Source organism: Myotis nattereri (genome assembly GCF_964212035.1).
Source record: "Myotis nattereri genome assembly, chromosome: 5".
NCBI lineage: Eukaryota > Metazoa > Chordata > Mammalia > Chiroptera > Vespertilionidae > Myotis > Myotis nattereri.
Window position 1 is genome coordinate 22,951,665 of NC_138080.1, and position 26,302 is coordinate 22,977,966.

Sequence of the window (26,302 nt, forward strand, 5' to 3'; positions counted from 1 at the left end):
AGGGACTTCCCGCTTTGGGGAAGGGGCGGGGACCGAGCGCAAGGTGCGGAGGCGGCTGGGAGGGGTGGCTCTGCTTCCGTCGCCGCTGGGGCGCTGGACTCGGAGAGCAACGCGGCCGGAGGCCCGGTAGGGCCCTGGGGGACCCGGAGGCGCAGGGGCCGCCATGAGGGGGGCCTGGGGCGCGCCCTGCCGGCTGCTGCCTCTGCTGTTGCTGCTGTCCCCGCGGACAAGTGTCCAGGGTGAGTTCTGGGCCGAGCTCGCGCGGGGCGCTCTACCGCGCGCTCAGCCTTACAGCGCGAAATCTCCAGGGCGAACGCCAAGTTCGTGGATGAATGACAGAGGTCCGGACCCCACTCTGCTCCTCCCTGGGCAGGGACAGGGCGCAGAAAGGAGTGGGGAGCGCGAGGCAGGGGGTGGAAGTCAGCCCCGGGGTGGGGGTGGGGGTTGGGGTGGGAGCTCTTGGGGTGGTAACGGGATGTGGTGGTAGAGGGGGGAGGAGTTATGCCCAAAGCCTGGGTGGAGGTGCCCAGCGCCCCCGCCCTGCTGCTCACTTGCGAAAGGGACCCCATAACCCTCCAGGATGATCAGAACTTGGGGGCGGTCGGGTTCTGGGCAGTGAGGAGGCGGGGGATTGACCCCTCCCTTCCCTGGACCCTCGCCCTCTTCCAGGCAGCCCGGGGCCCCTGCGGTGCTATGGTGTCGGGCCCTTAGGCGACCTGAACTGCTCCTGGGAGCCTCTTGGGGACCTGGGAGCACCCTCCACGCTGCACCTGCAGAGCCAGAAGTAGTGAGTACAGGGGGTGGCTTGGGGACACTGAGACTCTGGAGGGGTGGCCGCTCAGGTCCCCGCATTCTCCAGGTGAGAGGACCCAGGAGTCGTGCCCCCAGCCCTCCCCAGCTCTCAGTACATCCAGGTCCCCCCCTTTCCTGGCTGCAGGACCCCAACCGGCCCCTTTCCCTCTCTGAGACCCCTCTGCTCCTCTATCAAACGGCCATCATGAAGGACACCTGCCTCCCAGGGCTGGCTCTGAGGGCCCCATGAGGGGGGCGCCTGGCAGAGAAGGTGCTGAGCGATGATAAGCTGTTTAGGTGCTGGGGGGCCGCTTAAGGCCTCTGAGCTGATGCAGAGACCATTGGGCCGGGTGCTGGGGGGCAGCAGTGAGAGAGACCGACAGCCAGCCTGGTCCCCCCGGCCCAGGGGCCTCACCTGCCTTCATGATGACTCGCTCCTGGAAACTCACAGTCATTTCAGGTTTGGTTAAGTGCGCAGAGAGGGAAAGGAGCTGCTTTTTGCTTTTTTTGTTTTTTAAAGATTTTTAAAATGGATTATTAGAGAGAGAGGAAGAGGAAGAGGAAGAGAGATAAAAAAAAATCAATGTGAGACCAGAACACCGATAGGCTGCCTCCTGCACCCCCGCCCCCAAACTGGGGATCAAGCCTGAAACCCGGGTATGTGCCCTCACCAGGAATCCAACCAGCAACCTTTTGTGCATGGGATGAGCCAGCTGAGACTCACAAGGCCAGGGCTTTGTTTTTATAATGGTGGTAAAATACACATAGAAAAGTTATCCTTTTTTTCTCAACCATATTTAAGTGTACAGGTCCGTGGCATTAAGTACATTCACCTTGCTGTGTAAACATCACCACCACCTCTCTCCAGAAGTGGGGCCTAGTTTTCATTGGTAGAGGTTGGGGGAGTCAGAGAAAGTTCTTCCCTTTTTGTAATGAGGTGAAATTCAAAGAACATAAAATTTACCATTTTAAAGTGAACAATTCCGTGGCTTTGGTGTGTTCACAAGGTTGTGCTACCACCATCTCTATCTAGTTCCCACACATTTCCGTCACCCCCAAAGGAAGTTCCATTCCCATTAGCAGTCCCTCCCCATCCCCCTCCAGGAACTGGCAGCCACCAGTCTGCTTTCTATCTCTGTGGGTTTGCGGGTTCTGGACATTTCATATCAATGGGCTCGTCCACAAGGTGTCTTCCGTGTCTGGCTTCTTTCTCTGAGCATAGTCTTTTCAGGGTTCATCACCTTGTAGCAATATCAGAGCTTCCTTCCTCTTTATTCCCTGGTATGGATGGGCCACATTTTAGTCATCCATCCCTGTGTTGATGGACATTTGGGGTGCTTCCACCTTTTGGTGATTGTGACTAGTGCTACTATGGACATGTGTGTACAGTTATGGAGTCCCTGTTCTCCATTCTCTGGGTATATGGATAGGAGTGGAATTGTTGAACCAGATGGCAATTCTCTAACTTTTTTGTTCTTGTTAATCCTCACCTGAGGATATTTTTTCCATTGTGTTTTAGAGAGACAGGAAGGGAGGGAGGGAGGGGGAGAGAGAGAAACATCTATGTGAGAGAGACATACGATTGGTTGCCTCCCTCACACACCTCATCCGAGACCGGGGATTGAACCTGCAACCCAGGCACATGCCCTTAACTGAGAGTCAAACCCGAGACCCTTTAGTGCAGTGGTTCTCAACCTTGGCTGCACATTAGAATCACCTGGGAATTTCTTTAAAATCCTGATTTCTGGGCCTCATCCTCCTGAAATTCTGTTTCTTTGTTATGGGGTGGGGCCACAACATTAGTAACAAAGAAACTGAATTTCCGGAGGATGAGGCTCAGAAATCAGGATTTTAAAAAAGATTCCCAGGTGATTCTAATGTGCAGCCAAGGTTGAGAACCACTGGTTTAGTGCTTGGGCCAATGCTCTAACCCAGTGATGGTGAACCTATGACATGCGTGTCAGAGGTGACACGAGAACTCATTTTTTTGGTTGATTTTTCTTTGTTAAATGACATTTAAATATATAAAATAAATATCAAAAATATAAGTCTTTGTTTTACTATGGTTGCAAATATCAAAAAATTTCTATATGTGACACGGCACCAGAGTTAAGTTAGGGTTTTTCAAAATGCTGACACGCCGAGCTCAAAAGGTTCGCCATCACTGCTCTAACCACTGAAAACACTGGCCAGGGCAGCCGCAACCTTTGATGTTCCCACCAGTAATGTAGGAGGACTCCAGTTTCTCCACATCTTCCCCAACACGTGTGTTTTTGTTGTTTTCGTGAAGGCCTTGTTTTGAGCCTTTGAAATCCAATGCTTGGGAACTTCCTCAGTTCCTCTTTCTCACCCACATCTGATCTATGAGCAAGCCTTGCCCACCCCACCTTCAATGTTATTCAGAATCTGGCTTCCCCCACTCCCTCAGCACCCAACCAGCCTCAGCTCCCATCATTGCTGGCTTAGAGGTGCAGTCACCTCCTCCCTGAGCTGTGGTTTCCACCCTCAACCCTGCAGTCTCTTCTCTGCCATAACCTCCAGAGGACACCTGTGAACATCAGAGTCAGGGCATCTTCCTCCTCTGCTCACAGCCTTTCAGAGCTCCTACCTCACTCAGGATAAAAGCCAGCCCTCCTTGTGGCCCACCAGGACCTGCACAATCACCTTGTCACCTTCCTGTCCTCACCACCCCGCCCTCCCACTCACTCCACTCCAGCCACATGGGCCTCCTGGTTACTCTCCCTCAAACACACCATGCAGTTGACCCCAGGGCCTTTGCACTGGCCATTCTCTCTTTCTAAAATATTCTTCCCCAGGTACTGCATAGCTCCACCCCACCTTCAGGCATTTATTCAAATGTCTCCTCGTCTGAGAGATCTTTTCTGACTACCCTCCCCAAAATAGCAGTCAGTCCTCACCCTGTCACCATACTGCATCCTCTTCACCCTGCTGGATTATTCTTTATATCGCTCATACCTCCATCAATTATATATTCGTTTCTCATCTGCCAACCCCACTGGAAAACCAGCTCCAAGAGCAGGCTCTTGCCTGCTTTGATCATAGTCCTATCCTATTTCTACAACAGGGCCTGGCACAATAAATATTTGCTCACTGAATAGTTGCATAGACATAAGTGTGCATATCCTATATAATAAAAGGTTAATATGCAAACCGACCAAACAGGAGAACGACCAGTTGCTATGATGCACACTGACCACCAGGGGGCAGATGCTCAACGCAGAAGCTGCCCCCTGGTGGTCAGTGTGCCAGAAGCCAGGCTTATGGCTGGTGAGCACAGAGGCGGTGACGGGAGCCTCTCCCGCTTCTGTGGCAGTGCTAAGGATGTCTGACTGAGGGACATCCCCTGAGGGTTCTCGGACTGTGAGAGGGCGCAGGCCAGGCTGAGAACACCCCCCCCACCCCAGTGCATGAATTTTGTGCACCAGGCCTCTAGTGTGAATGTGTGTGTGTGTGTGTGTGTGTGTGTGTGTGTGTAGTAGGTGCTCAATAAATACAATAACCAATGTTCACATAACATGTATTATGCACCCAAATGGTGTTCTAAACGAATTCCACTTGTTATCACAGAGGTTCCCCTCCTCTATCAGCCCTTTCAGCAGGTGCCCTCATTTTATAGATAAGGAAACTGAGGCAGGGAGAAGTTAAGTTGCTTGTCAAGGTCACACAACTCCAAAATAGGAGAGCTGGGATTTGAACCCAAACAGAGCAGTTGTTGGTATGGCTTGGGCCCAGCCCTATGTACACCTCCCCCTCCTCCCCCATCTCTTCTCACAGTCATTCCAACAGAACCTGGACTGTGGCAGTGCCTACTGGGCAGAGCTGGGTGACCATCCCCCGGGAACAGTTCACCACATCTGATGAACTCCTTGTCTGGGCGGCCGTGGGGGGCCAGCCTCTCTGGCCCCCAGTCTTCGTGAACCTGGAGACTCAAAGTAACAGGCAGGAGGGCGGGTTGCTGTCTAAGGGGTGGGTGGTCCTGAAGCCCAACTCAGTGCACCCTGTCTTCCCCTCCTCAGTGAAGCCAGAAGCCCCGCAACTGGGCCCTGACGTGGACTTTTCAGAGGATGATCCCCTGGAGGCCTCTGTCCAATGGTCCCCACCTGCATGGCCACCCCATAAGGTACTGGTCTGCCAGTTCCACTACCGAAGATGCCAGCAGACGGCCTGGACCCTGGTGAGTGTCTAAGTGCTTTCCCCCAACCGTAGCATATTCAGGGCGTTAGCCCCAAATCAGAGACCAAGCCCAGAGCACATTTCTCCCCTGCTCCTGAGTCTGTCTGCATCCCACAAAAGACCTGTACGTGTATTTTCTTCAACTAAAAAAATTACCCCCCCCCCATCTATAAATTCCATGCAGTCTCAATCCAAATTCCACTTGGAATTTCTGAGAAAAAATAAACTTCTTGTAGCATCTTTATGAATGAATGAAAGTACTCAAGTAGCCTATGTTAACCTTAAAATAAGAACAAGGGCACTTAGCATCATTTTACAGATGAAGACCAGTGCCTGGTTCTCAGTAATCACTCAAAAAGAATTAATAGCCCAGCTGGCATGGCTCAGTGGTTGAACATGGCTCAGGGGTTGAGCGTTGACCTATGAACCAGGAGGTTCCAGTTCAATTCCCAGTCAGGACACATGCCCGGGTTGTGGGCTCGATCCCCAGTAGCGGGTGTGCAGGAGGCAGCTGATCAATGATTCTCTCTCATCATTGATGTTTCTATCTCTCTCTCCCTCTCCCTTCCTCTCTGAAATAAGAAAATATATATATATATATTTTTGAAAGAATTAATAAAAGCAGCCGACATGCTGAGCATCAGGTCCGAGGCTAAGCAAGTAGCATGGGTTTTTTGTTGTTTTTTTTTAAATTTTAAAAATATTTTTATTGAACTGTGACCTCCTGGTTCATAGGTTAACATTCAACCACAGAGCCACACTGCCACACCAGCTGGGCCAGCATAGATTATATTGATAAGAACTTCCAACCTTCCTACATAGCAGATACTTTTAAGATCTTTATTTTATAGTTGGGGAAGCTGAACCTCAGAGAACTTAAGCAATTTTCCCAAGCCCACATGGGAAGAAAGTGGAAAACAACCCCAGGACCATGGAGTCCAGAAGGAGTTGGGGGACCCATCCATGCACTATAAGAGCACACCCCAGAAGATGCATGTCATTTCTGTTCATATCTCATTGGCCAGAACATAGTCATGTGGTCTCGCCTCACTGAAAAGGAGGCTGGGAAATGTAGTCTTTATTCTTCATAGCCATGCTTCCAACTACTACTAGGAGGTTGTATTTCCAAAGGAAGCGAGGAAGAATGGATATTAGGGGTAAACAACTGTCTCAGCCTCAGCTTTTGATGCAAAACACAGTGTAGAGCAGAGCTGTCACTTTGATTATTCATACAATTCAGGGCAATGCAGACTTTGGAATCTGACTGCCTGGGTACGAGGCTCAGCTCCAGCACTTGCCAGCTCTGTGACCTCGGGCAAGTTGCTCCCTCTCTCCGAACCTCACTTCTCCTAACCTGTAAGATGGGGGTAATAATAGAATTTACCACCTATTGCTATACCTGGCACATGGGGCCCAACTTTTTTTAAAGAATCGTTTATTGATTTGGAGAGAGAGATGAAGGGAGAAGGAGAAAGAGATCGATGTGAGAGTATAACATCTATCAGTTAGTTACCTCCTGCATGGCCCCTACCAAGGATCGAGCCCCTGCAACCAGGGCCGGTGCCCTGACCAGAATCAAGCCTGCAACCTTTCCGTACACAGGACAATGCCCAGCCAACTGAGCCACACCAGCCCGGGAAGGACCGAAGTTTCAAACAAAAGTCCAACGTCTTGGGAACCCTCTCGGTCCCAGGCAAAGCAGGATAGTTGGCCACCCTGATAATATATAAGATCAATTACTGTCTACTCAGCCCTCCGCCTCATTGCTCTGTCCTTCTCTCCCCAGCTGGAACCAGAACTGAAATCCATACCTCTGACCCCCATTGAGATCCAGGACCTAGAACTAGCCACTGGCTACGAGGTGTCTGGCCGCTGCCGAATGGAGACAGAAGAGGACCTGTGGGGCGAGTGGAGCCCTATTCTGCCCTTCCAGACACTGCCCTCTGGTGAGAGTCTCCTGGCTTACCCCCCGGCACCTTTGTCCCCACTCCTGGAAGTCTGTCTATTCATGCCCCTTTCATTTGTGCCCCTCCCTCATCCAAAAGATGTCTGGATATCGGGGAACCTCTGTGGGACACAAGATGGACAGAAATCCCTGCTTCTGTGGAAGGTGAGTTGTGGGGACCCGTTATATGTCTCAGCATGTGTCAGGAAACCCCCAAATAACAATGATGTCAACAAGACAGAGGTTCCTGCCCTCATGAGTTTGCTTCAAGGCTTAAAGGAGGGTGATGATCAGAGACGTCCTGGCACAGGTTGGGCCCAGAACATGCCTCCATCACCTGGGACCTCTGAGCTGAGACTTGAAAATGGGAGCATGTGTTCTAGACAGGAAGACAGAACAAAGGTTTGGAAGCAAGACTAGGCTTAGCTCCACAAAATATAGCAGTGTGCTAAGGGCTCGGATGCTAATGTCAAAAGGACATTATGAGGCAACACACATGGGTACAACGGTCCTCATGCATCCAAATCTGCTCAGTGCCTACTATTTTCCAGGGATTGCTAGGCCCTGGCTCACAGTAAATATAGCAAAGCACAAAACATCAAGGCCCTATCTTCTTTTTAGAAAATATGTATTGAATTCTGGCCAGCGGTGCTCAGTGGTTAGAGTGTCAGCATGTGCCAGAAGCAACCAATGGATGTGTCTCTCTCACATAGATATTTCTTTCTCCTTCCCTCCCCGCTCCCTTCTACTCTCCATGAAAAAAATCAATGGAAAAATATCCTTGGGAGAGGATTAACAACAACAACAAAAATGTATTGAGCATTTACTCTTCTTTTTCCTCCAAATATGTTTTTTTTAAGTATATTTTCTTGACTTTTTACAGAGAAGAAGGGAGAGGGATAGAGAGTTAGAAACATCGATGAGAGAGAAACACCGATCAGTTGCCTGCTGCACACTCTCTACTGGTATGTGCCAGCAACCAAGGTACATGCCCTTGACCGGAATCGAACCTGGGACCCTTCAGTCCACAGGCCGACACTCTATCCACTGAGCCAAACCGGTTAGGGCCCCCAAATATGTTTTTATTTACTTTTTTAGAGAGAGAGGAAGGGAAAGGGCTAGAGAGATAGAAACATCAATGATGAGAGAGAATCATTGATTAGCTGCTTCATACATGCACGCTACTGGGGTTGGAGCCTGCAATTGGGCATGTGCCCTGACCGGAAATCTAACCATGACCTCCTGGTTCATAGGTCAGTGCTCAACCACTGAGCCATGCCAGCCGGGCTGGAACTGTATTCTAATCCCACCTCTACTGTTAAGCCCCTCTGAGACTCAGTTTCCTCATCTGTAAAGTGGAGCAAACAAAAATCTTTCACTAAGGGTGTGTCAGGTGACCTTCACTGAGACACCCAGTAGGTATCTGCTAAATGGGAGATATTAACCCCTTCTTTCCTGTATCGCACAGGCCCCCGGGCACTGTGTGCAGGTGAGCTATAGAGTCTGGTTCCAGGCTAAAGGTCAGGACGTGATCCTCCAGGAGACGCCCTGCTGTAGCTCCTCCATCCCAACCCAAGCAGAGTGGGTTGCAGTGTCCGTCGTCAATGCCACAAGCTGGGAGCATCTCACCAACCTTTCTCTGGTCTGCTTGGGTAAGAGGCTGTGAATGTCCTCCACTCAGTGCCCTGGAAGTGCCAGGAGGGGGCCTCCTGAATGGGCAGCTGAGACTTCTTCCCCCTGCCCTTTAGGTTCAGACTCTGCCCCCCGTGGTGTGGTGGTCAGCAGCATTGCTGGGAGCACAGACCTGCTGGTGACTTGGCAGCAGGGGCCCGGGGAGCCACAGGAGCATGTGGTGGACTGGACTCAAGATGGGACACCCCTGGAGAACCTCAACTGGGTCCGGCTTCCCCCTGGGAACCTCAGCGCTCTGTTGCCAGGTGAGGCCCCGCTACACCTGGTCTCCCATCCCAGCTGCTGGAGAGCTGACTGATGGATGGGTATGCAGGAAAGAGTGTGATGCTTAAGTATCATTAATTCATCGACCACCCACTGTGTGCCGGCATCTATTCTAGACACTGGTACACGGTGGTGGCAGCTGACATCTATTGGCATTTACCATAAGCATTAAATCATTCAAGCTTCCTTATAAAATAGGTTTTTGCTATTCCCATGATGGATTTACAGATGCCAAGGAAGGCCCAGGGTGGTTAAGCAACTTGCCTGAGGTCTCACAGCAAGTAGGTGGTAGAACAAGGATTTAAATGACATAGTCAGGCTCCTGAAGCCAAACCCTGAGCCATCACTCTCAGCAACATTCTTGTGGGTCAGGCAGACAATGAAACAAGAGCAAGTACTTATAATGTCATTGGAGCAAAATAAATCAGTGTCAGGGGAAGGAGGGAGAATCGCCGTTTTAGAAAGAAAGGTTAGGAAAGGCCTCTCTGGGAAAGTGGCATTTGAGCTAAGGCCTAAAGGAGGTGAGAAAGGGAGCCATGAGGACGGCTGAGGAGAAGGCAAGAGGGAGTGGACAGTGTAAAGGCCGTGAGGCAGGGAGGTATCTGATGTGTTAGAGTCAGTAAGGAGGGCAGTGTGGCAGGAGTGGAACGAGTGAGCGGGAGAGTGGGAGGAGGTGAAGGCAGGGAGGCCATGGGAGACAGTAGGAGGTAATCGGCCGAGTGTGCAGGGACATATGGGCCACAGGGAGGACTTTACCTTTTTTGTCTCAGTGAGGTGAGAGACACAGAGGATTTTGAACAGAGGAAGGAGGTGCCCTGACTCAGGTGCTCACAGGCACCCTCTGGCTGATGTGCTGGGAGGAACATACTGGGTTGAGGGGTGGGGAGGTGGAAGTTGAGAGAAGGAACTGTACTAGTCCAGGCCAGAGATGAAGATGGCTGGACCAGGTGGGGACTGAGGTGGGGAGAGAAGCAGGCAGGTTCTGGTTGGGGAAGTCTTGGAGCAGAATCTTGGGGACCCATTTGACATATTTGCATCTGAGGCTTATCCACGTGGAGTTGTCCAGAAGACTGTCAAATGCTCCAGTCTTGGGCCAGCAATGAGCTCTGAGCCGGGGCTTGATACTGGGGAGGCCTTCCTTCATGTTGAGAGCTTGGGAGAGCTTGAGAAGGTGTTGAGTGAGAAATGTAGGAGAGAGACCTGAGGCCCATAAGCATATATGGCCGAAAGAAGAAGAGCCTCAATTCTGGAACATTCCCAGTTTGGAAAGGCCATGCAGCAGCAGTGGTTTTGAGGAGGGACTTCAGGAACCTCACTTACCCGTGATGGGTGGTGTCAGGGCCCGCATCCTAGCCCAGTGTTTGACCATCTCCCAGCCTCCAGCATTTCCTGGCCTGAGGCCAGTTTCTGGTCCCTGAAACCTTTTTCCTGCTGGTAGAAGGCTGGAAGTACAGGGAGTTAAGCCACTTCAGGTGCAGCCCTGACCATCCTATCTAATAATAGACATGGTAACTGACCGTACCTTCGCTACACCTCCCATTGGCTAATCAGCATGGTATGTAAATTAACCATCAACAAAGATGGCGGCTAATTTGCACACTGCAGGCAGGGTGGGTCAGCGACATCCTGCCTGCCCCGCCGCCATCCAGGCCTGCTATCTGCGACCCGGGGCGGTAGGCGTCCCGAGTGTGACCCGACCCGGGGCAGCCGGGTGGGGCAGCAGCGATCTACCTGCCCACCCTGCCACCGTCCGGGTGTCCCATGTGCAACCCGACCCAGGGCAGCAGGGTGGGACAGCGTGGCTCCTCTGTCACCCCAGCTTCCTCATCACAGCTCCCTTGGGGGCCTAAGCCTTTAGTCGGACATCCCCCGAGGGCTCCCTGGCTGCCAGAAGGATGTCTGACTGCAAGCTTAGGCCTGATTCCCCGGGGAGTGGGCCTAAGTCAACAGGTGGACATCCCCCAAGGGGTCCTGGACTGCAAATGGGCTCAGGCCGGGCTGAGGGACCCCCCCGCCCCCCTAGTGCACAAATTTTTGTGCACCAGGCCTCTAGTTGACAAATAAAGGGTTGGTGGATAAATACCCAGCTCCCTCCTCCAAGGAGTTGGGTCTCAGGCGCGTGCTCTCTGCTGCCTCCCAGAGATCACCAGCGGGAGTGAACCCCCGTTACCCACAGCAGGAACTTGTTTGCAGATGCACAGTTTACCAGCTGCTTTTCTTTCCCTCTTTCTCTTCCCCGCTGGCCCTCTGGGTGTTTTCTGGGGTTACTTCCCAGAGAAATGACTTATACTCAGATCTTGTTCTCTGCGTGTCCTTCTGGAGACCCAAATGAAGGAAATACATAGGCGAGGACAAGCCAATCCAAACTGGACTTTGCTCCTCCCCACTTTTCCACAGGGAATTTCGAAAAAGGGGTCCCCTACCGGATCACAGTGACAGCAGTCTCTCCTGGGGGCTTGTACCCTGCCCCCTCAGTCTGGACATTCAGAGAGGAACTAGGTAAGCAATGGGGCTGGAAGATGGAGGGTCTGGAACCCTGGCAGACCTTGACCCACTGGCTTCGTCCCCAGCACCTTTAGTGGGACCAGCGCTTTGGAGACTCCAGGATGCTCCCCCAGGGACCCTCACCTTAGCGTGGGGACAGGTCCCAAGGCACCAACTTCGGGGTCATCTCACCCACTACACCTTGTGTGCGCAGAGTGGGACCAGGCCTTCCGTCTGCATGAATGGTGAGCTTTTCTGCCTCCTGCCCCCTGCTCCCAGACCCCACAAGGCCCACCCATCAGTTTACCTCACCCCTTGTCCTCAGATGGGCCCCTTTGGTTCCCTCTCAGTCCCTGGGAGAACACATGATGTCATCTGTTCCCTAGTGGACAATAACCCTGGTGGCTCTCTAAGTAATGGACTGTCATTTGGCCATTAAAAATAAAGACTCCAATCTATATTTATTGATATTGAAAGATGCCTGTCATATTTTATTAAGTGAAAAAGATAAAAGGATTCAAAACTCTGGGATGGTTCCATTTTTGTAAAATAAACCAGCATTGAGCAAAGCTGAGGCAGAAATGAGAAGATAAATTTCCCTCAGTGCCAACAGTATTGTAGGATTACATATGATTTTTATTTCTTTTTCATACTTTTGGGTATAGGCTAAATTTTTACTCTGTGCACAAATGCCTTCTTAAAAATGTATTACCCTTTTTTTCTAATTACAAAAACTATCTGTGCTTGTTACGAAAGCTGACACACATCGTCAAGAATATCAGCATTTCATCATTTCACTGATACTGACAACACAGCTTCCAGGGTTTTTATGTGTATGTTAACATACATAGGAGTTGGTGTTTTGAAGATTTTTACCATTTTATTATAGAAAATTTCAAGCACATACAAAAGTAGGGAAAAGACAACAAATCCTCGTGTATCCACCGCCCAGCTTTAGTAATTACCTCCATTTTGCCAATCTTGTTTCAATTTACAACCCCTCCCCCCCCCACACACACTTTTTTTCCTAGAGTCTTTGGTATCATTTCACTCCTAAACACATTAGTACTTCACATTTGTTCCTAATTGATAATGCCTATTTTTTAACATAATTACTTTGCCACAATTGTATCTTGCAAACATATATAGATATAGTATAGATATAGATATAGATATAGATATAGATATAGATATATAGATGATATAGATATAGATATAGATACAGATATATAGAGCATTAGGTTAAAAATTATATATATTATTAAATATACATACATGTATATTGTCATTATTATTAAAAGAGGACCATGTTATAGGCTACTAGAGGCCCAGTGCATGAAATTTGTGCATGGGTAGGGTCCCTAGGCCTGGCCAGCGATCAGGGCCGATCTGTGGGGTGACCGGTGGGGCAATCAGGGGGGCCCCTCACTGGCACCCACCTTGACCAGTCTGACACCACCTGTTTGCCAGCCCCGTCCCCCACTGCCACTGCTGGTTGCCTCCCTCTGTGGGGTGATTGGCCGGGCGATTGGGGGCCCCCTGCTGACACCTGCCTTGGCTGGCCTGGGGCCTACAGGCTGGGGGCAGCTCCTGCTTTGAGCATCTGTCCCCTGGTGGTCAATGTGCATCATAGTGACCAGTCATTCCACCGTTCAGTTGATTTGCATATTAGGCTTTTATTATATAGGACTAGAGGCCCGGTGCATGAAATTTGTGCACGGAGTGTAGAGGCCCCTCAGCCCAGCCTGCACCCTTTCCAATCCGGGACCCCTCGGGGGATGTCTGATTGCCTGCCTGCCTGATCGCCCCTAACCACTCTGCCTGCCTGCCTGCCTGATGGCCCCTAACTGCTCTCCCCTGCTGGCCTTATCACCCCTAACCACCTCTGCCTCAGCCCCCGCCACCATGGCTTTGTCCAGAAGGACTCCCAGAAGATGTCTGGTCTTATTAGCATATTACCCTTTCATTAGTATAGATAGTTTGGCCCATGAATCTTATGACTGTGATGTTTTGCAACTTTCTTTTTTTCACCTGATGGCTTTGTTTGGACATCTTTCTTTGGCAGTATATCTTGATCCCTGTTCATGTCTCCTATAATTCTATAACAAACAAAAAAGCTACTTCCCCTTTTGACTTAAAAACAAAAAAAGAGCAATTTAGTAAAAAAGTAAACAGAAATAGCTAAGGGAGGTCCAAATGTCTACCCTGGGTCTAAGGAGACTTCCTCCACTGGGTTCTGTGTAGGTAAGGGATATGATACTCGTTTATTCTTTTGTTTATTCAAATATATATTATTTTCTTTTTTTAAATATTTTATTGATTTTTTTACAGAGAGGAAGGGAGAGGGATAGAGAGTTAGAAACAACGATGAGAGAGAAACATCAATCAGCTGCCTCCTGCACACCCCCCACTGGGGACGTGCCCACAACCAAGGTACATGCCCTTGACTGGAATCGAACCTGGGACCCTTGAGTCCGCAGGCCGATGCTCTATCCACTGAGGTAAACCAGTCAGGGCCTGTATTATTTTCTTAGTGCTTGCTATGTGTCAGGCTGATCCATGTACTGGGATTATGGCTCTTGTGGGACTCTAACTTTCTAATGGAGGACTCACAAGCATAGACAAAGTAAATAGCATCTAACCATTCTGTCAGATGGTGAGAAGTGCTGGGTTCAGTATGAAGCAGGGACGATGGGTTGTGAAGGAGGTGCAATTTTACATGTGATGGAGTGAGGGAAGGTCTCCCTGAGGAGGCAACATTTGTGCGAAGACCTGAAAGTGGGAGCTGTGCTGTGGGGGAGAATGTTGCAGGAGAAAAAGCACATACAAAGGTCCTGGGGTAGGACTTGACTGCCTTCCCACCCTTTCTGGGTTTGTCCTTCAGTGAGTGGCAGCATCCAGAAAATCACCTTGCCTGACCTTCCCTCGGGGCCCTGTGAGCTGTGGATGATGGTATCCACCATCGCAGGACAGGGCCCACCTGGCCCCAGCCTCCGGCTGCACCTACCAGGTAGGGGCTGGGGTGGCACTGCTGTAGTAGGGGGCCTGCTTCATCTGAAGGGGATATGGAATGATTCTCTGGGCTTTCATGACCGGACAACCCTTTTGACTTGGGGGGGGGTCACTATTGCTGATGCATTTTGATTCTGCTAAATACTGCTGTGGGTTATCAGGCAATGTGTATATCTGACCATGTCACCCACCCCTCAACTTGACCTCTGACCGATTATTGCTCTGTTCACAAGCCCGCTCCCACCCCAAGATTTCCCTCACCCCTTGCCCCTGCTTATTTTCTGCCTCCCTCACGCAAGCCTGGCACATCAATGAGCCTTAACTGACCTCTCCCTGCTCCTGGTGTCTAACTGCTCTTCTGCCCCTCTCCCCCAGATAACACCCTAAAGTTGAAAGTTCTGCCAGGTGTCCTTTTCCTGTGGGGCTTGCTCCTGATGGGCTGTGCTGTGAGCCTAGCCAACTCTGGAAGGTGAGGCAGTCAGACATGTGGGTCTCTGCCCAGTAGGAAGGGCAGCTGGGCAACAGCTGAACTTCCAGGGTGAGGGGACACCCCACATTCCTAGACCCTGCAACCTGGGCATGGGTATTCTCTGGATTCCCTTCCCTGACTCTTACCTGCTTGCCAGGTGCCTCCACCTGTGGCACAAGATACTCCCCCGTTGGGTCTGGGAGGACATCCCCGATCCTGCCAACAGCAATTCCAGCCGGCCCCACGTAGAGGTGAGCAAAAAAGACTGGCTTGTCAGGAATCTCCAGGAGGTTGGGAGATGCTGGGACAGTGGGGAGTGGGTGGGAGCACTGAGGGAAAATGGGGCTCATAATCTCAGCCTCCTCTCTTCCCAGGAGGTACCCCAGGCCCCGCCCCCTGGGGACTTGCCCACGCTGGAAGTGGAAGAGATGAAGCCGCTACCAGTTACAGAGTCCCCCCAGGCCTCCTCCCGGCTTGATTCTGGGTATGAGAAACACTTCCTGCCCACACCTGAGGAGCTGGGCCTTCTGGGATCACGGCGCCCAGGCCCCAGGTTCTGGCCTGAAATGACCCCAAGCCAGGAGACGGGGTGCTCCTTTGACAGCTGAAGACACTGAGGCTCAGAGAGGCTGAGCCACTTGCCTAAGGATACCCAGGCAGAAAAGAGCTGAGTGAGACCGAAGGACTCCTACAGAGAAGGCCTGGCCCTAGAGGGAATGTACGGATGGCTGAGGGAACAAAGGAGAATGTACGAAATCCAGAGTGGCAGCCACCTCCCCCAATCTGTCCTGCTGCTGTACCAGAACTGTAACCAAGTGCACTCGCAGCCTCCCTTGCTGCTAGGTGTGGCCACGCACGGAGTTCTCACCCTTGGAATGTGAGCAGAAATGACTTGTGCCAAAGCTGGGACTGGATGGAGCTCCTCCATATTCTCTTTCCTTTTCCATGAGCTGGAAAAACATCAACATGCCCATAACGTAGCTTCAGCCAGACCCAAGAGAAAGGTGAGGACAAGAAAATGAAAGGAACTTGAGTCCCCAAGTGACTGCATGGATCAGAAATAAACTTACGTTTTTATAGTTACTGTAGCTTGAGGTCTTTTGTCACAGCAGCTGCACCTATACATTCACTGACTCATAATCTTTTGATTCTAGCCAAACGAAGCCCTCAATTTCCCACCAGGAGATGATAAGGTGGTCCTGTGCCCAAAACACACACATTCGAGCTGTCCCAATGCTTTAATATTTTATTTTCAAGTATAAAGGTTTAGCTGGAGAAGGGAGCCAGGGTCACAGGCAGTGGGCAAGGGGTCCAGAAGCCCAGGTGGAGGTGGAGGTGTGGGCCAGCAGGCTCCCAGATGCCATGGCCAGTCCCATATGCCCTGTCCGTGCCTGGGAACCTTCTGCTGGATGCCAAGAGGCCGAGGTAGCTGTGAGAAGAGCGAGGCGTGGGGTGGAGGGCATGGACTCACATCACCGCACAACACTGGCACGTCTTTTGCTTAGGGCCGCTTGCCTCTTCACCCTCAGGCGGAGCAGAGGGCTCGGGCTGCTGGGCAGGTGCATAGGTGGGCACGGGGCGGGCACTGGGGTTGGCCTTCGGCTCCTCCACCGGAAGCAGTGGCTGGCACTCGGTGGGCTGCTCAGGAGCTGGGGTCTCTGCCAGGAGGAGTGTGGCATCCCCTGAGGGGTCCTGGCCCTCAGCAGGGGTTTGAGGCTTCACTGCTTCCTCCTCCAGCGGGCCTTCCTGCTTCTCCTGGGACTGCGGTGGTCCTTCCTCCTCCGGCCTTAGCTCTTCCTTGGCCCCCAGGGCAGCCCCTGCCTCACTCACCTCCTCTGCCTGACAGTCCTCTCCAATTCCAGGCTTTCTCTGCTCTTCTGGACTCACATCTTCCTTGACCTCTTGGCTCTTCTCTGCCTCCAATGGCTCCTCACCTGCTGTTCTCTCTGCCTCCAATGGCTCCTCATCTCCTTTTTTCTCTTGATCCCGTGGCTCCTCAGCAATTGTTCTCTCTCCTGTGAGTGATCCCTCACCCTCCGTCCTCTCTGTCGTCAATGGTTCTTCAGTCGCCTCTAGCTTTCCTTCCTCTCCCTTCTTCTCTACAGCCTGTGCTTCCTCAGCGCCCTTCTCCTCCGCCCCGAGCTTCTCCTCACCTCGTTCCTTCTCAGGCCTCAGGGGCCCCGCAACTGCCTCGCTTTCTACTCCCAGTGGTTCCTCAACTTCCTTCTCTGCCTCCAGCTTTTCCTCTCCTCCACGCTGTTCTGTTCCCAATGGCTCCTCACCCCTTTCCCTCTCTGCCCCCAAAGGTTCCTGTGTTTCCTCACTTTCTGCTGACAGTGCTTCCTCACTGCCTTCCCTCTCTGCCTCCGCCTTCCCCTCCCCTCCTCTCCTCTCTGGCTTCAAGGGCTCCTCCCTTCCTTTCTTCTCCGCCACCAGCGACACCTCTATTCCTTCCCACTCTGCCCCTGCCTTTTCCTCACTTCCTTTCTCCCATGTGCCCAGCGACTCCTCTGCCTGTCTCCTCTCCATGTCCCAGGTTTCCTCGCCTCCCAACCTCCCCACCCCCAGAGGACTCTCCTCTCCTCCCTCCTTCCCTACTGCCCTCGGCCCTTCCAACCCTTCGACCAGCAGTTCCTCCCAGTCCTCGCTGAGGGTCACTCTCTCCACCCAAATAAAGGATCCCTCCTCTCCCCCAGAGCCCCCCTGCCTGAAGCCATCAGGGCTGCCCCTGGGGGGCCCTTCCCCTTTTCCAGACGCTGCTCCCTCTAGTCCCTCCTGGAGCCTCGGGGAGCTGGTCTGCGCTGTCTGTGGGCCCCTGCCAGCCTCCCCTGACGCCTCTGAGTCGCTGGCCTCTGTGCCTCCCACCCCTTCCCAGACCACCTCCACGACACCCCTGTCCTCCTTCACCCAGGACGGGAGCTCGGGACGGCTGGCTTCCAGCCTGTCCCCAATGGCCTCCAGCACCATCTCCTCTACCTTAGCCTCCAGCTCTGGGCCCGTGGCCCCCCTGGCACAGTCCTCTGTAGCCCTCAGCCCTTCCCATACCACCTGTACCACACCCCCTCCTTTGGCCTCACCCACGCCCCCATACGCTGCTGTCACCCCCTGATTGTGCTCCTGCTCCAGAGGGGGGCTGGGTCTGGGGCAGGGGCCATTGGCTTCTGAGGAGACCCCTGCTGCCCCAGGGACCTGCCTCAGGGCTGGCAGAACCCCAACAGCCTCATCTCTGGGCTCAGCCAGGGACTCCAGGGATGTGCCCACTGGTTCTGCTGGCAAAGAGGCTCTCTTGTTCAGATCAGTCTGACCTGGGGAAGTCAGGGGAAGGCAGAAGAGAGGGAAGGTGACAGGGTGAGATGCAGGTCACCCAGATGCAGGTCCCTCCTCTTGGGACCCCCAGACCTAGGGGCAAAAATACCCACCTTCAGTACCTGCCTCCACAGTGGGCTGGGAGAGTGGACGAGGACCCTGCAGGAATAACAGAGACAAGGTCAGGCCAGCCCATGTCTTCACGTCTGGCCTCCTGCATGCCAGTACCCCTGCCCTGCTCAAACACCCTCAATGGCTCCCCATTATCTTCAGTACCAAACCGTCTACTGCATCTCAGCCTTCCTCATCCATCTTATTGCCCTCTGCTCCAGTGCCTTGTGCACAGTAGGTGCTTAATACTGTGTCATGCAGCTAATATTCTATATTGGGCATCTACTGTATTGACAGCTACTGAGATTGCCGTAAGGGACACGTAAGCCTTTTGCTATTAGAACATACATTCCAAACACGTTTGGAGGGCAGCCCACTGTGCTGGGACCCTGGAGGGCTGAGTCCCTCCCTGAGTCTGCCCCTCACTTGCTACGTAACCTTGGAAGAGACGCTGTCACCTAGGGCCCCTGTTTCCTGTCTGTGAAATAAGGCACTTGAGCAAGAGATGATGGGCACTTTAATGACCTTTCCTCTGGTTTCCAAGGCATCTAAGGGAGCCAGTCATCTTCCAGAGGCTTTGGCTGCTGGCGACAAATTTCCAGCTGCCCACATGGCCCTGCCCCAGCATGCTGTTCCTTCACTGTGTGGCCCGGAGCCGTCTGGCTTGCCAGTGATGTCACTGTTGGCGAGACAGTGACTTCAAGAGGCAAAAATAATACATTCCAGCCTGGCCAGCGCGGCTCAGTGGTTGAGCATCGACCTATGAGCCAGAAGGTCACGGTTTGATTCCTGGTCAGGGCACATGCCTGGATTGCAGGCTGAATCCCCAGTGGAGGCATGCATAAGGCAGCTAATCAATGATTCTCTCCCATCTTTGATGTTTCTATCTCTAGTTCCCTCTCCCTTCCTCTCTGAAATCAATAAAAATACATTCCCATGGGAGTAGGCAGGTCATAAATACAAATAAATAAACATACAATGCCAGGGAGTGAGGACTTTGGCAGGAAAAAGAAAAGCAGGATGAGAGGTTAAGGAGTCCCTGGGAGGTGACGGGGTGCCTCCTTTACTGTAGGTATAAGATGCAGGAGGGCTTCTGGGAAGACATGACATTAAACAGAAACTTGAAAGATGAGAAGAGCCAGCCTTGAGTCAAGAGGTGGGGAAGGGCATTCCAGGCAGAGGGAACAGCAAAGGCCCTGATGCTGCAATAAGCTAGGCAAGTTCAAGAAACAGAAAAGAGGGTCAGTATGGCTGGAATGGAGTGACGAAGGAGGAGAGAGGAAGCTGGGCTCGGGAGGGGAGCTGGGGACAGCCATACAGAAAGCCTAGGCCCAGCTCCATGGATCTCCTCACAGTGCTCTGATCCTAATCTCTTTCCAGCCTCCATGCCTTTACAGCGTCTGTCCTCTGCCTGGAATTCCCTTCCCCTCCTGTCTGGCCCTCACCCAGATTCAGCATAAATGTCATTGCCTCCAGGAAGCCTTCCCTGAATCCTCAACCTCACTACGGTGCTTCCTCTGAGCTCCCTCGTGCCAGGGCTCTCTACTCACAGACTCTTTGCACCCCATCTCCTCATCTGGACTGTGAGCTCCCTTGAGCGAGGAAGCACGCCTTGTGCATCTCTGGCAAGGAAGTTCTGGCTTATATATAAACACACACACACAAACCAAAAAACAACAACAACAAAACCTAACAAGTGCTTCCAATGCTGATTAACAGATCTTCTCCTCTGTCTTATGACAGGCACTTGGGAGCTAAGGGAAGACATCAGGGAGAGGTGGAGACTATGGAAAACCCACACCTCACAGTGACCCGGCACTAATGTGGCAGGATCTTTGGACTTCAGGGTAACCCAGACCGCCAGATTTTACTGTAAAGTATCCTGGCTTTCAAAATTCTGTGTAGAGCATGTGGATTCTATCTTAATAAAGGCATTACCAAGATGAAAACAAACAAAAAAAAACCCCAAACCTGTGTAGATGCCTCAAATTCTAAGCGCATCTCATGGTGACCTGTTCCCACCTTTGAGACTGGATCCCATGAGCACTCCTCCACATTTTCTGCCTCCTTCCTCATTCGGACCAGAAGACGAACTATATATCAAAACATTCTGTTGTGCCTGTTCACAGTGCTAAGCTGAGATATTGTGGACCCTCCCTCATACCACTTCCGGTGTGTGCTGATATTCTCTTTTCAGAGGCAGGGAAACTGAGGCTTGGAGAGGAAAATGGCTTGCCCAAGAACAAAGAAGTAGAGCACCCAGCATCTAAACTGTACCTGCAACGGTTCTGCGTGGGGCCCTGTGGCCACACCCCCTCCCCAACCATTTGCTCTTCCTCACCTGTCGGCGCCAGATGGGCCTGCCAGAGGGCTTGTGCTGGGCACCTGTGGACGCACTTTGCAACAGCTGCAGCTGAGATTGGAGTCTGCAAGAAAGGGGGCTGCTGGGAGGCGAGTCCCCAGGTTCAATGGATCCCTCCCACCCCCAGTCTCAATTTGCCACCTCCTGGGAGTGGACCCAGGGTCCTGGCCTAGCCAGTCTGGGGCCAAGGCGGCAGGCAGGGACCCCACTCACGTGAACAAGCTGTCTTCCAGGTTCCGGATGCGGTCCTGCGCTTGGCCCTCGGGGGTCTGAGGGTCCTGCAAGGTGGCTTCCTCCGGTCCCTCGGGTCCCTCAGCCCCGTCCATTAGCCACCGCTCCCGAAGAGACTTCCTCTGGGCATGGAAAAGGGCTCCAGCTGGCCATATGGACTTCCCTGCCCTGTGCAGGGTCCTCCCCCCACCCCGTACCCCTCCCCCCCCAGGCTGGGCAGATTTCTCATAGCCCCACAATGACTCAGGTGGGACAGACATTTCTCCTCAGACTGGATACATGCCCTCATTGCCGCCTCAACACTACTAGTGGGTGAGACACTCCGTTACCAGCCCATCGTTACCAGCCCATCGCTTCTCCAGGCTGCAAAAAGCACCCATCGTCCTCCCGAACCCTTCCACAATCGGACAAACTTCCCCAACGGTGAAATCAGTCTCTTCTGGCCCCTCCCTACCGCAAAGTTGGACAAGCACTTTCACTGTCCCCATTCTCTTCCCGAAGATGGCACGAGTGTCCCCTTCACCACCATCACCTATCCTCACACATAGGGAAAGACAGCCGCCCCCAAAGCTGGAACCAGTGCCCCCAACTGCACCCCCAAAATTAGACGGAGGCTCCTATGGTCCCGCGAACCGACTCTCACAGGTACCCCCCCACACACACACACGCTTCCTGGCCCAGGCTGGGCAGGCGTCCCCCCTCGCCACCCACCAACCTTGAGCCGCTCCACGCGGAGTTTCTCCTCCTCCAGCTCCCCGCGCGCCGCACGGATCTCTTCCTGCAGCCGCCGCTTCTCCTGCGCACAGGGGATGGAGCTGCCCGCCGGCCGGCTGGGACCACCTCCGCCCCTTTGGCCCTCCCTCCTCCGCGGGACTCGCGGGGGCTCCCGGGGCGGCAGGGCGGCGGGGCACACGCGGGCCGGGACGGGGAGGGGGCTGCGGAGGCGCTGACTCAGCAGCGGGGAGGGCGGGGCGGGGGCGGGGCCGCCGCGCCCGGATTCTGCGGAAGCCCCGCCCTCCAGGATGGGGGTCTGTGATGGGGGCGGGGCGAACCTTGGGATGGAAACCTAGAGGGGAGGCAGAGCTCTGGGGTTCCGGGATAAGGGATTAAGAGAGACGGGGTTCAGGGGTGGGGGTCCAGATAAGGGGATCAAAGGAAGGGGGCTAATGAGATGAGGGTCCGGAGGAGTCGTGACGAGACAGAGGAACTGGGGAGCGGAGGGGCCTGAGGATCTAGGTGGGGCACCCCAGGCAGGGCAAAAGCTGCTTCCCCACTTCACCGCTCTAGTCCAACTACCCGGGGTGGGAGGGAGGCATAGTCATGGGGGTTCAGCGAGACTGGGCTGTGGAGACGGGGTCCAGAGAGATGGAGGTGCAGAAGAGGGGGACAGAGAGATGGGAAAGAAATGAACATTTAGATATGGGGGTGCAGAGAGATGAGGATCCAGAGATGAGGGATGAGAGAGATGGCGGTTAGTGAGGTGCAGGTCTGAGAGATGAGGTACAGACATGGGGGTCAGAATGATGGGGGCTCAGAGAGCTGGGGTCCAGAGATATGAAAATTTCGATATGGGGGTTCAGAGATGAAAATCCAGAAATGAGGTATCAGAGAGATGAGGGTCTGAGAAATGGGGTTTACACATGGGATGTTTGGGAGATCGGGGTTCAAAAATGGAGCATCAGGTGATGCAGATTCTGGAAGTGCAGGGTTGTAGCCTCACCAATTTGAGGGTGCTGGTGACCAGACAGGGGAACTAGGGAGTGGAGGCCTGGGGATTTAGATGGGGCGTCCCAGGCAGGGCTGGAGCAGAGGGTGCTGCTCCCCAACTTCACAGTGCTAGGCCAGCTCCCCGGGATAGAAGGGAGGCAAGAAAGAAGCCTAAGACTGGAGTTATCCAGGGCGCTGGGCCAGGCTCACCCGGAGAGCGACACTTACCGCGATGACCTCTAGTCGCTGCCGGTAGAGGGAGCTCTCGGCCATGGGTCTGTGGGGAGAGGGCAGGGGCTTCGGAGGGGGTCTCCCAGGGCCCCACCATCAGCAAGCTGACCTCTTGAATGACCCTCTCTAAGCCAAGATCCCTGTGCTTCTTGGAAAACAACTAGAGCCCAGCATTCCTCTCTTTCCCCTTTGCACGTGGGAGGAGTTGGGGCAAAGGATAGGTAGGAGTCCTGTGAGGAGGCAGGAGCAGAGACCATGACAGGTTGAGCTAAAGCCCTTCCTCACCTCTCTGAGCCTCAGTTTCCTCATCTGTAAAATGGACCTGGATAGCTTGACCCTGACCTTGCAGAGAGATGCCCTAACAAGGAAGTATCCATGCAGGGGAAAATGTAGTACTCCAAAAACAGTAGCATAGTTTATTATTCATAATACCTTTAATAATTCCCATGATTGATAACGCTTATGATGAATTATAATAACCATTTCCAGTCCATCCTACAGAAATTCTCGAATCCCTCCAGACCTCCAACATGCTGTGTCTCTTTCAGATCCCATACCCTCTCTGGACTTTGGCTCCTACCCAGGATCCCTTAAGCTCTGGGGGGGGGGGGGACGGCGGGGGGAGGGAGTCTGGGGAGAGAAGTGTCCATCCCACCACTGTGGACACTCACCATTGCCATGGTAACTCCAGAGCTGCCTTCTCCACCTGCCAACCCCCACCTCCAGCGGGCAAGGGTCAGCAAGTCATGCTGCTTAGCCCTGGACTCTGAGCTGAAAGGAGGGGAGGAGGATTTGCTATTTAAGGTTTAACCTGAGATACTGTCATCGTTGTCCTCCTTGCAGCATCCCAGGATCCCGATTCACAGCCTCCCGGGCCGCCCCTGGCCCCATCTGGAAACTGGGAACTGACTGTGGTCCTGCAGGGCACTTAGGCGACAGTCTTCGCTGTACCCACCTATCATCATGGACATACACTGAGCGCTAACTATGTGCAGGTGCTTCACAGGCCAGCATCTAGAAGGCTACATCTGCCTGTTGTTCTCTACACTTAGCCCAGGGCACACACAGGGCAAGCCCTCCAACGTTTATTAATTTGAGCGCTAGCACTGTTGGGTGAGTGTTAGCCTCATTGCCCAAACTCAAGCAGGGCCTTCCAGATCTTCTCTGGTCACACCATGCAGCTATAATCTCAGCACATATTTAGCACTTACTATATATAGTGCTCTAAGTGCTCTGTGGGGCTTCCAATCGGCTACCACAGCCACCTCCCCCTCCCCCTCTCTGCCCTGATCTTGAGACACTGTAGTCGACTCTGCTGAGGTGATATTCCAACTGAGAATAAAATCACCCAACCATTACCCGGTGCCTACCATGTGCCAGGTGCTGGGAAATGCTTTGCCTATATAATTCATTGGGCCTTTCCAAAGATCCTAGGAGGTAAGTAGGATTCTTGTCCCCATTTTATGGATGGGGAAACTGAGGCTCTAAGAAGTGGCAAAAAGACTTGCCCAAGGTCACTCACTGAGTCAGGATTGGAACTGGAAGCTCTCAGGCCCCAAACTAGGAACCCTGGGGGAGAGAGGAGTGTCCAGGCACCCTGTCTTGGCAGCCAGGAGACCAGAGATCAGCCTGGGGGTCTGTGATTTCAGTTGGGGCAGGGGGTTGAAGTCATGGTTTGCAGGAAGGCCAGACCCTCGGCTAAATAGGTTTGCCCCTGAGGGAGGGCTGAAGTCCCCCCTCTGCTGTACCACCCCCAAGATGTAATCTCCTGGCCTCTTCCTTGCTGGGGGGGATCAGGTTCCCGTTGCTAGGCAACCAGGTTTGTAGTTGGTGAATAATGCAATGGGAGACCCAAAAGAGTGAGGAAACCAAATTGGGGTCCCTGGGGGGAGCCCATTTTCCAGAATTTTTTACAAACCTCTGGCGCCCCTTCACCCTCCTCCTTTAAAAGGCCCTCACACTTCTAATATTAACATACTGTGTACATGCATTTGATATTGTTTATCTCTAACTCTACAAGAACAGCGTTCATAGCTATGGCCTGTTGCCACCAGGAATAGTTGGTAGCCATTTCATTAAGCAGGTGATCATTCCAATTTTGCCATCATCTTTCCCAGTTTAGGAACTAGTAACTTTTTCTGTTGGATTTCAAACATTTCCTCCCACCATAGTCGCTGAGGGGTGTTCCTAGAGTCAAAAAGGGAGCAGTGAGGAGCCCTGTCATTCCCACCCCACCCCCACCCCAGTCCTAGCCCCACCCCCAGGCTGGACTTTGGGCTTGAAGCCTCGGAGCAGAAAATCCCCCAAAACGGGGGTGGAGGTTCACTTCTCCCACCCAGCTCTCTGGGGAGGGGGTCATCGGAGAGCCTTTGAGGTTGGCTGCTGGCCTCCCTCCACTTCCCCTGGCCTTAGGAGAGGCCATCTGGGGCTCTCACCCCAGCGGAAAGGTCAGCGTCCCCAGTGAGCCCCTCCCAGGCCCTGCCCACCTGCCCCCCTGACCCTGGACACTTACATGGGTGTGGCCGGAGACCACACCTGGCTCTGCAGGGCCATCTCTGCCCAGAAGCCCACGTTCTGGTCTCAGATGTCCAAGATCAGGACTCACTACCTGCTTGCCTGCCTGAAGGTGCCCTGGATGGAGGCTGTGACTTGGCTGGCAGGAGTGGGGGGGCTGCGGTCAGGCACCGGGAGAGCTGGTCCAGCTGGTTTGGGCTGGGAGGCGGGAGGTGCATGGGGCGAGGGGGGCTGGGGGCTGGCGGGCAGTTCTGGGGAGGTACTATCAGCTGTCCTGATAAATTATTTACCAGCTACTGGCCTCCTTGCTGCACTGGGCTGCCTCCCGGCAAACATGCTCTCACATGCCTGGTGGGGCATGTGGGCCAGAGTCGGGAGTCGCAGACCCTCCTTGGAGAATGGTGCCCCCACTTGGCGTGCCAGACGACTCGACTCCAGTCTGCCCACTATGGGTCCCTCCCCTGTGAGCATCATTGCACACCATCCATGCTGGCTATTCTTGCACACTACGTACTGCCCTCCCTTCTTGGACCCTGGCTCTGGGGTGGGGAGGGAGGGACTAATCCAGCTGGAGGATTCTGAGCTCGGTGGGAATCGGGAGACCTGGGCTCTGGGTAACGCTAGGCAACTCGCCTCAGGTTTCGAGGCCTCAGTTTCCCCTTTTGTGAAATGTGAGAATTAGATTAAGTGGCCTCCAGGGCACTGGACCCTTAGATGCTGTAACAATTAGGGGTGGGTTCGTGATGAGGAAGTTCCAGAGAACTTTCCACCTAAATCTCGAGGGTCTCTATTTGGCACCCCCGTGCCATTCTTAAAGTGCCAGCAGCCCCTTTCTACTCCCCTGGCTGGTCTCCCATAGTCTCCAGCGCTTCCCCTAATTGCACAGCCTTGGTCACACTGTGCAAGTCCAAGACATGAGCCTCAAGGAGAAAGGCCCTTGCCTGACCTCCCTGCTCTGGAGCGCACACTTCAGCAAAGACCCTCCCAT

The 26,302-nt window shown here is 53.2% G+C and overlaps 2 protein-coding genes across 8 annotated transcripts; one reads left to right on the forward strand and one right to left on the reverse strand.

Moving 5' to 3' along the window:
- The first annotated feature begins 88 nt into the window (after positions 1-88).
- On the forward strand, positions 89-15,936 carry IL27RA (interleukin 27 receptor subunit alpha). Of its 7 annotated transcripts, XM_081092668.1 has the most exons (14): positions 93-239; positions 670-787; positions 4,588-4,745; positions 4,830-4,987; positions 6,773-6,932; positions 7,032-7,096; positions 8,400-8,583; positions 8,680-8,868; positions 11,285-11,386; positions 11,458-11,616; positions 14,256-14,381; positions 14,759-14,852; positions 15,010-15,103; positions 15,227-15,936. In XM_081092668.1, exons 1-14 carry the CDS (start codon positions 164-166, stop codon positions 15,458-15,460), a joined length of 1,917 nt encoding a protein of 638 aa, XP_080948794.1. In that variant the 5' UTR covers positions 93-163; the 3' UTR covers positions 15,461-15,936. The 7 variants fall into 7 exon arrangements, with proteins under 7 accessions (XP_080948797.1, XP_080948794.1, XP_080948792.1 ...); XM_081092666.1 differs by having other exon boundaries at positions 4,588-4,987; XM_081092672.1 differs by lacking the exon at positions 14,759-14,852.
- A 151-nt stretch (positions 15,937-16,087) lies between these two features.
- Positions 16,088-25,353, reverse strand: PALM3 (paralemmin 3; the record flags this gene model as incomplete). Its single annotated transcript, XM_081092823.1, has 7 exons — positions 16,088-18,157; positions 18,272-18,317; positions 20,611-20,695; positions 20,845-20,984; positions 21,578-21,658; positions 22,798-22,846; positions 25,313-25,353. 7 exons carry the CDS (start codon positions 25,351-25,353, stop codon positions 16,320-16,322), a joined length of 2,280 nt encoding a protein of 759 aa, XP_080948949.1. The 3' UTR covers positions 16,088-16,319.
- Positions 25,354-26,302: the final 949 nt, after the last annotated feature.

Bases quoted from the DNA above. Each gene is read 5' to 3' on its own strand.
- IL27RA (XM_081092666.1), top strand. From the start codon at position 164: ATGAGGGGGGCCTGGGGCGCGCCCTGCCGGCTGCTGCCTCTGCTGTTG. The intron at 788-4,587 runs GTGAGTACAGGG...CTCTTCTCACAG, and splicing joins CACCTGCAGAGCCAGAAGTA to TCATTCCAACAGAACCTGGA. The intron at 4,988-6,772 runs GTGAGTGTCTAA...TTCTCTCCCCAG, and splicing joins AGCAGACGGCCTGGACCCTG to CTGGAACCAGAACTGAAATC.